Here is a 10,205-nt window from a genome sequence, read left to right on the forward strand (position 1 = left end):
GTTTTATTTTATATGAAAGTACTCGCTTATAGCTTCTATATCATACGTTCGTAAGTCGAGAATTATTTTTATTATTACCGATATGATAATTTTGATTCTCATCGTCAAAAAAAAACGTTGTTGACCGGGGTATATCATATGTTTCATCCATCGGCGCTCAGTGATCGATTCGTGACAACTTATATGAAAAGGATATATAAAACTGGTGCCTGGTTCAACGCGAGGAAATCAGCTCGTTGAGAAATCTTCCATATTTCTCGTTTGACTTGTGTAATTTAAGTATTAGCATAGGCAATTACGATTACGATTGAACTATCTAACTTCGTGCTTAGCGTTCCTCAGGATCGTGCAGAACGAACGAGGAGTCCTCCAAAAGAAAACTATCGCGTTGCAAAAATAGTGTTTCTACGGTTTACCTTCTACCTTGTGATCGAACATCGTCTGATTGCTCTTCTCTCAATCGTTTTGATCTTTGATTGTACACAATCGTGACCGTGTATATACAATTTTGATATGTGTGCTATAGTAACAATCTACACCTCGTTCTTCAGGACTTTGATGCATGTTCAAGAGGATATTTACGTTCAGGTCGGAAAATGAGACGAATCCTTCATCTTCTAACAAGGACCTGGCTCTTCCTAGTTGTAGAGGATCTTCCGGAATGAAAAATAAAGTATATATGTATATATACATGAAATAATAAGATGGAAAGACAGGATTTGACAAAGATACGGTGTTTGGGATTAGGATGCTGACAGGATATAAAATTAGTGTTAATGATGGATATTTTGGATAAATGGATAATTTGGCTGGAAATATTCTATGGATTCTGTAAATAAGCGGATTACTTGGATCTTTGACCGGACAATATATATATATATATATACATATATATATGATAACGCCGTTATATTCATGGATTTGGATTATCAAAATATCGATCAATTATATAAAAAAGAGAAAGCAAAATGTGTGGCTGTACTCGTTTCACAAATAGGTTTCTTCATGGATTATATCTCCTAGGTCGGATATGGGATTTGGACTTGCACTTATCAATACAGGAATTTAAAAAAATAAAAAATAGTCGGATATCATTTTTCGGATAACACGGACGATCGGGAACGGATGATGCGATTCGCACACTCTCGCTGTAAGGTATTTGTTCAAGTTTAATATCTCTGCCGCCCCTTCGATATATACATATTTTTCTGCATGCAATTCTTCTAAACGATATGACAAAAAAAAAAAATCCTAAAAGAATCAAAAAAAAATCCATTTTTTAATTTTTTTTACGAATCCATTTCTTTGCGAAACTAACTTAAAAACGTATAACAGATATAATATTCATCTGTTTGAAAGATCTATTTCAGTGTGATTAATCTTTCATCATCATCTTTATGTTTAGCTTTTATCATACATACATATACAAGATGGATCAACTCATATTGATTTATCATCTTGATTTACATTATTATCAGTAAAGAAAAATGAATTAAAGTAAGGTTGTATAATTTCAAAAAGATATAAAATCAAATGAAATTTTGCAAACATAGCCATACATTTTAGAAATTTAAGAATAATCTTTAATTTTGATTCTTTATAATAGAATTTTATAGATTTCATATATCATATATAAAATTTCATATTTCATATATCATATATAAAATCAAATCAATTTTCAAATCTCTAAAATAATAATAATTAAAATATTTTGTGTCATTTTATATTTTCATTGAAATTATGCAAATTTATTTTCTTCTATTTTCTTTACTAATAATGATATTGACGTAAATCAAATTGATAATATCATACGAATTATTGCACAAATTTTTGAATCCTTAAACAGAAATTTTTCTCATAAAATTTTTGACAGAATGAATGTTTGTTTCCTGATAGTAGATTAACTCCTCTTTAATAGTTATCCAATTATTTCTTTAATTAGAAACTTTACGTTTGTTATCTTGATGATAAGAAGAATTTTATAGAAATTCTAATCATCTGTTCAGGAAGCAGGAATAAAAAATGTTTGATTATTTTATTATTGACACTATTTTTGAATATAACCTGAATTCCTTTCCTTAATTAATGTTTATTGTTGAAAATATCTCTATTATTATGATTATATAATTAATATCGGTAGATTATACACTTTTTTTTTTCATGTATTTGTTCAAGAGAGCAAGAAGAAAATAAATATGTGAGTATAGATTCTCTTCCACGAAATATATTATTATTTTTCCTATAATATAAAAACAATATATTAAAAAATTGATGATTAATCAGATAATTTTAATAATAGGAAAATATTAATGTATTTATAAGGAAGAAAAATATATTAAAATATTTATAGAAATCTTTTTTTTTTACAAAAATAAATAGTAATAATTTTTTTAGATAAAAATATTTTATTTTAATTTTTTTTTTTTATTAAATATTTTTTTATACAAAAAATTTATTAAAAGTTGTGTTAATACTTTATAGAAATGTTTTTCAAATGTATATGACTGAATTTTAGGTGAGTAATATGTAAGAAAACGGAGAATATAATGAATTAATCTTTTATCAGTTTTGTTCAGATGATCCGTCGGATCAAGAGGAGAATGAACTTCCGCCGCTTCTTGGATTAATGAAGTGACCATTTTGTAAGATCGTGATATCTAATAGTATTGCAATTAATATTTGTTATGAAAATTCTATATTTGTAAATTTTATATTATGTAAATATTTAATTTACATAATTTATTTATTTAATACTAAGAAATAATAGGAATTTAAACTTATTATATTATAAATGTAATAATTTTATTATTTTATTTTTTATCTCATTATATTACACGATCGATAAATAAAATATTCTTTTTGCTTGAATTATACTATTTTATATTTAATAATAATAATATTCCATGAGAAAGAAGTAATATTACAAATCTTTCGATGTTGATAAATTTTTATTTTGTATTATTATTTACAAGTATTAATTGTTATGTTTTTGTTAAACATATGGAAAAATAATAAGTGGTATTTGGTTTTTCTTTATATCGTTTCACGATTCGGTGTGACCACCAGTTCTTTGATCAAGACATTGTCAGGAGTTTGTAAAGCGAAGAGAACACAATCGGAAACATCTTTAGGTTTCAAAGCCAGACGAGAGTTTTCTTTTAACCATTGTGCAGTCATATCGGTTTCCACTAAATCAGGACTAATGGACTAAAATATATATTATCAAATTTAAAATTTCGAAGACATAATTGACAATTAAAATTTATATTTCTAGATATAAGAATGAAGATAATTGAAAACTTACAATGACTTTGATATTGGATTCACATTGTGCTAATTCAGATCTAAGACAGTCTGTCAAGGTAGTTAATGCACATTTACTGGCTAAATAAGCTGGACGATTACGATTCATTGGTAGTAGGTTCAGTCCAGAAGCATCATTGATGTTTATAATAATACCATTATTAATTCCTAGAAAATACAATAGTATAAGAATATGAAAAATTTATATTTTGAAATACATAATATATAATAATTTTCTAAATTTTTATATATCAAAAATTAAATTTTACCTTTTTTCTTCATTAATTTCAGAACTTCTTGCATCATGCAAGTCAGTCCAAGAAGATTTATGTCAAAAATTTTCTTCCAATCTAATACTTCATCATTTTGCATTGTGATATCAATATTAATAGCTGCATTATTGATGAGAATATCTATAGCTCCTAAGTTCTTCTCGACCCATTCTATGACTTTCAAAATATCGTTCTGGTTGGAAAGATCGCATTGAAGAGGAACTAGTTTTCCGGGTTTCGATTTTAGTTCCTCAACAAGAGTCTATTTAATAGAATAAATAAAATTTAAATTTTAGGAATAAACAGATGTTATTTTTATTTAAAGAAGAAAGTAAAGATTCAAAGTATATGAAATTGTTTTAAATTATTATATTTATATAAATCCAAATTTATTAATTTGATTGAATGAAATGTTTTACAATCTATAAATTAAACATAAATTAAGCATAAATTAAACAACATAATTATAAATGAAAAAGTGATAAATCCATAATGTAAAAAAAAAATAAGAATTATTATGGAAAAGATATGTAATTTATTATGAAGTTTTATTATTTATTAATTATTGCTTTAAGAAAATATTTTTACAAAAAAATCTTAAAAAATACCTTCATTTTATCGACTTGTGGAGCAATTCCAATAACTTTCATTCCTTTGCCAACTAAACATTCTATTAGACATTTGCTAATGCCCGAGTTAGCTCCAGTAACTAAAACAACTTTATCAACCCAATTTTGTTCCATTGCGAATTCCTTGATATATTAAATTGTGCTTGTTTTTTTTCTTTTTTTTACTTGTAATCATACGAGAGAGAACCGTAGAATTGAAACCATAAAATGTATCTGAATTTTGAAGCGTCGGTGCCTCTTTTATATTAAACAAATTGTGGCCCAAGATTACCGAGGTCGCGTTAATCTTCAGAGATACTTTAACCAGACTTTGTCTTTTTAACTAATATACAGTAGGCTGTAGTTTTATTATATTATAGATTAAATATATTTTGATTTAAATTATAATATTTGTAATATCTTTTAGAAAAAAAAAATTTTTCTTTTTCAATGTGTATAAATTTTACGTGATTTTACAATAATAAAATAAAATTTCAATAAATTTTATAAAGAATTTTTTATTGAAAATTATTGAAAATTACGATTTATATTATAAAAACGATTTTAATCGAAAAAAATATTTTTAGATCAAATTATTTAATTATGAAAAATTATATTATTGTAAATATATACCATCATATATATTAATGTAATTTTTCTTAAAATATGTGTTTACTAAAAATAAGGATAAGTGATAAAAAGAGATACAGGCATTTTCTTGTTCGAGTAACATTTTGCAAATATTGCATCAGATGTGTATTTTTAACATTGCTTCAATCGATATAATTTACGTGATCAAATTTACGTGATCTTATTTACGTGATCTTTTAGCCTCGAAATAATAATTTTAAATAATTGTAATATTATAAAATTCTTTTTTTTCTTTTAAATTTATATAAAAAAATATATCGAAATTTGAACGAAAATTTATTAAGAAAATTGCATAAGGATTTTTAAAGATCGAGGTAATTTTCGTTGTGGCGCAAATCGATCGATAACTCCTTCCATATTTCTATCGTTATATAAAACTTGATACAGATCCGGATTTAGTTCGCGAGCAAACCTCAAACTATCAGCCGCAATCTCGCAACTTTGTTTTTTCCGAATCACTTTATTATTTTCTATTTGAAATAGACCACGAGCTTTATGGATAAGGGCACGACTACGTTGTAAACGTAATTCTTCTAATGGTATTTTATCTTCATCAAATATTTGAAGTATTTGTTCAGCTAAATTAATGGCTCGTTTCGAATCTCTATTGTTTATCGCCACTTCTGCTTTATCGTTCAGGATATCGATTATTCGTTCCGCTAAATCGATAGTCTTTTGACAAAATGGTAAATTCAGTTTGCGCATCTTTTTGCGACATTTGAGATATGACTTTAGTGCCAAATTAATTTCATTACGTTTGACAAAACAGTCGCCTAATAATAGATATGATTCTGGATATTGTTTAACTAAGTTACTTTTCAATACAATTTGTATTGCCATATTGATTTTGTTCTCTAACAGACATTGCATCGCCATATCATATCTGTAAACGAAGTTCGAAGTTTTTGGCGCATAAACATGTAGCGTATTATAATACTATCAATATTATTATCGATAATGTAACAATTTTTTTATGCTTTTTTATATTTTTTTTATATTTTTGTTTGATACGTTTTTAAAAATGGATTATTTGATATTGGAAGAATTTTGAATTAAAATATTTATTATATATATATATATATATATCTATAAAAATATTGATATTTTTACCGTATTAGATACCATTGTTTGATCAAATGATTTCTTGTTTCTCTAATCGAAAGCTTTCCCATGATCGATTTTTCTTTGTCTCTTGTCGGTTTTACTAGTTTAAAAAAATTTTTATTCAGACTCTCTAACCATATATTTGCTTCTTCGAAACGACCAGACAATCGTAAAACTACAGTTTTTAATAAATTAAATCCTGGATTGTACGGATTACAATCCAGTGCTTTTTCAATTGTGACCAAACCTTTGTCGTAACAAGAATGCATGCACCATAAAACAGTGTAGGCTGATAACGCATGACCAGTACTAAATACAACCTGTTTGTATATGTGATATGATAAATATATAACATGTATGATATATTTAGTTTCTAAAATTTACAAGAAACTGATATAAGAAAGTGATATAAAGTAATGGATTTTTAAACTTAACTTATTTTAAATTTTATATTATAATATTTATAATTCAATAATAAATAGTTGTTTAAATATATGAAAATAGTAACATCACATAACAAATATTGATAATAGTAATTGCCAATACATCAAAATAATTTAACAAATTTCAAATGATAATAATTTTAAATACGATAATTTTAAAATATATTATAAAATAATATTAAATAATATATATATAAAATATATATTATATAACTTAATATTTTTTTTAAAGATTATTTATTATTAATTATATATATATAATTAATTAATATATTAATTAATATATCAAAATATATGATTTTATATAAAAGTTGAAAAATTTTTCTGAAAATTATTTTTTATTCTTGTTTAAATAACAGCAGTTTATATTCATATAATGAAATTAATTGATATGAGTTAAATTAATTGAACAAATTAATTGAATGTTTGTTCTAATCTGCAAACAAATTCGAATAAATAAAATTCTAATATTTCATGTGACCGAAATATTCAATTCATTCAAAGCATTTTTACTGAAATCATTTAATAAATAAATTTTGCCTATAATCATGTAACTATTCTGGAAGAATTAATGATTTGTAATCTCAGTTCATGTTGCTTATTTTTGTGTGTAATTTGAAATCTTGGAATTACTTCGGTATGACGAGGTTTTCCTATTTTTTTTTTTTATTAAGAAATAAAAAATAAATAATAGAAATAAATAATAGAAATGTCGAAAGATAAATCATTCTAGTCCTTTAATCAATTTCGTCAATATAATAACTTTGGTTTCGTTTGAACGAAAAAAATATGCAAATGCAAAAATATGGCTATTAAAAATAAAAAAATTTGGAAAACCATATATAAATCTAATAAAGTATAAGATAGAAAAGTATGTGGCTATAGCAAAGAAAAATGAATGCTACTTTTTGCTCAGATAATATGAACAGTTGATGAACAAAAAATAAATAAATTTATTACCAATCAACTTAATATTTTGATTATTAGATAGATTGAGGCGAGGAAAAATCGAATGATACTAAAAAAATAGGATTTATTACGTAGGAATGAAAAATTTTGATGAAGAATTTTTGAAAATAGTATTAGTATCTTTAAAAATTGGAGAAAGTTGAATTGTAAATATAAATGAATAACGAAAAATTTGAATTATAAAAAAAAGAAAGAATGATGAAATTGCTATATGAATATATTGTTGAATATATATTCGATATTTTGGTATATATTAATTAATAATTATTTATATCTTTTGTAATTTTAAAAATCAATTAAAAATAGTTTTTCAATATTATTTTTATGTCAAAAATATAATTTATCTTATTCGAAATCCATTACTTTTATCTTGAAATTGATTAGACGATTTAATATTGATTTCTACATTATCAAATTTACTTTTCGATCATAAAAAAATGGAAAATATCAAAAGATTTTTGAGATTTAATTCAATAGAAAAGTTATAATTATTTTAACTCTATAATGGCACACCGAGATTGTTCATTATCCTAATAAAATGTTGAACATCTTCTTTAAAAAAAAAAGAATTATCTAAAAATAAATAATCGAAAGCTATCCTAATGTTTGATGAATTGTGTGTGAAATTGATGAAGAAAAAAAAAAAAAAATAGTGTGCTATTGCAGGGTTAAATTTGATAAATTTTTATTATTAAAAGAATACTTGTAATAAATTTTGAGCTATTTCATTATTTTTATTAATGCTAAGAGCTTTCAGAAGCATATGCCTGGCAGTTGCCATTTCTTTAAGATGAATCTTATATTCTGCATGTACAGCTAACAAATCAGAAACCCTCATAGGATCAGGATTCATTATAAATTGATCCCAATACATTCGAAATTTATCGTATTTTTGCAATCGACGTAAAATTTCTAATAACCTATCCTGATAATTTATATATTGGAAATTAATTTTTAATCAATACTTATTAACAATAAGGAATTAAGATCATATACTTGTATTTCCATTATGTTCATTTTAGGTATTTTAAATAAAAAAATTTGTTCATAGTCACTCAAAGCTTCTAATAACATATCATTTTCACAATAGAATTCACTTCTTTTCTTATAAGCATTGACTAATTGATCATTGTAAATATTTTTTAATTTCTCTTTCGTCAATGTATAATCATCTTTGGCAAAAAGCTTTGCGTTTTCATAGTTCTGGATGGCTTTTGTCCATTTTCCTTAAATTAAATAATTTTTTATGATTTTTGTGATTTTTTTTATAGATAATAATATTTTTTTCAAAATAGTTTTTTTTTTTAATTCAAAATATAAATATGCAAAAAGATTATGAAGATTGTAAATTTGTATAACAAATAGTTTTTAGATGTGATATATATGTTAATAAAATATAAAAAAATATTTTTTCTTGACATTGTGTAATATTTATTATAGCTTGAATCTATGAAGAAGGAAAATAAAACAAAATTTTTAAAATTAAAATCATTTTAAATTTTTATTTCTTTCATAAAAATTTTCTTTTTTTAAATATTCATACATTACATACAAATAAAATTGTAATACATTTATTTAATAAAATAATAAATTTAATTGTATTTTTCTATTAATTTATCTACCAATATATATTTAATATATTGTATAAAAATTCAAGCTCAATTTTATTTCTAATATATCGTGTATATTATGCATAATATTTTCATTAGAATTTCAAACCTTCAGAAAAATGAATGTCTCCTTTTATAGCATGAAGTGAATGAAATCTTGGATTGTGAAACAATCCTTTGTTAATTACACGATAAATTTGATCTAATTTTGCCTTAATTTTTATAAGATGTTTTGCTTCTCTGAATAAATGTCTCGCTTCCTGCAATTCTTGTCTCTTGGTAAGCGTCTTTGTATAATTCCATAAATCTCGCAACTAGTTCAATAATATATTTGTAATTTAATAAATTTTAATAAACTTTTAAACATAAAATAATCAATTTTTCGTAATCTTATTCAACGAATATTTTCGTATTATTCCTATATATTGTTTTTAATTCATAACTTGTATTTTAGTAGAGTTATCTAGGGAACTTTAGGATTTTGTTTGATTTTAATTTTTGTAATAAAATAACATTTAGTTCCTAATTAGTAAAATATATGAGAAATATAAGAAATATGATTTTCCTTTATTTTAATTTTTTTGATAAATTTTTTTTTTTTTAATAAAATCTGAAATAACATTCTTTTATAAGATAAAATAAAATTTACAAAATTTCATATGAGAATAAAAATTATCTTTCGATTAAAATAAATTAAAAATTACTGATTTATAAAAAATAATATCGATTTATCTCACTTTAAGAGCTTCTTTTAAAGGATTTTTGTAACGTTCTTTTGAATATGCAAAATGCTTCTTCTTTTCGCCAAGCTCAAATATCTCCATCGCGAGAAAACATCGATTGCAGGAAATATTTAAATGGAATATAGGATGGATAGGTTATATCATTTGTTTTTGTTATGAATAATCGAGAAATTAAAGGATATATGTAGATGTAAAGATATATGTATAGATATATAGATGTATCATTTACATGTATCTCTGCGAACTTCATCATCTTTGATAAGTATACTTTGGATAAAAATTTAATAAAATTTAGAATTTTTTTATTTTTTTTTTAAATTAATTTAAAAAGATTTTCTAAGTTGAAATTCTCATGAAAAAAATTAAAAAAATTTTAATCAAAGAATAAAAATTAAAAATTTCAAATAATATATTAGTATTGGATGTATTAAGTTAATTTAAAGATTTTCTAAGTTGAAATTCTCATGAAAAAAATTAAAAAAATTTTAATCAAAGAATAAAA

At 23.4% G+C, this 10,205-nt stretch overlaps 1 protein-coding gene and 1 long non-coding RNA gene across 3 annotated transcripts; one reads left to right on the forward strand and one right to left on the reverse strand.

The window, feature by feature from the left end:
• The first annotated feature begins 6 nt into the window (after window positions 1-6).
• Window positions 7-3,252, forward strand: LOC116186760. Of its 2 annotated transcripts, XR_004151768.1 has the most exons (3): window positions 7-1,155; window positions 2,176-2,197; window positions 2,567-3,252. It is a non-coding gene; the product is annotated as an uncharacterized LOC116186760 (long non-coding RNA). The 2 variants fall into 2 exon arrangements; XR_004151767.1 differs by lacking the exon at window positions 2,176-2,197.
• LOC102671249 (dehydrogenase/reductase SDR family member 11-like) lies at window positions 2,935-4,426 on the reverse strand. The gene is made up of 4 exons (XM_006609103.2): window positions 4,184-4,426; window positions 3,573-3,837; window positions 3,305-3,471; window positions 2,935-3,207 (listed from the first exon to the last, which is right to left on the reverse strand). Exons 1-4 carry the CDS (start codon window positions 4,316-4,318, stop codon window positions 3,034-3,036), a joined length of 741 nt encoding a protein of 246 aa, XP_006609166.1. The 5' UTR covers window positions 4,319-4,426; the 3' UTR covers window positions 2,935-3,033.
• Window positions 4,427-10,205: the final 5,779 nt, after the last annotated feature.

Source organism: Apis dorsata, unplaced genomic scaffold (genome assembly GCF_000469605.1).
Source record: "Apis dorsata unplaced genomic scaffold, Apis dorsata 1.3 scaffold_52, whole genome shotgun sequence".
NCBI lineage: Eukaryota > Metazoa > Arthropoda > Insecta > Hymenoptera > Apidae > Apis > Apis dorsata.

Bases quoted from the DNA above. Each gene is read 5' to 3' on its own strand.
- LOC102671249 (XM_006609103.2), bottom strand. From the start codon at position 4,318: ATGGAACAAAATTGGGTTGATAAAGTTGTTTTAGTTACTGGAGCTAAC. The intron at 3,838-4,183 runs GTATTTTTTAAG...TCTATTAAATAG, and splicing joins CACAAGTCGATAAAATGAAG to ACTCTTGTTGAGGAACTAAA. The intron at 3,472-3,572 runs GTAAAATTTAAT...TGTATTTTCTAG, and splicing joins GAAATTAATGAAGAAAAAAG to GAATTAATAATGGTATTATT.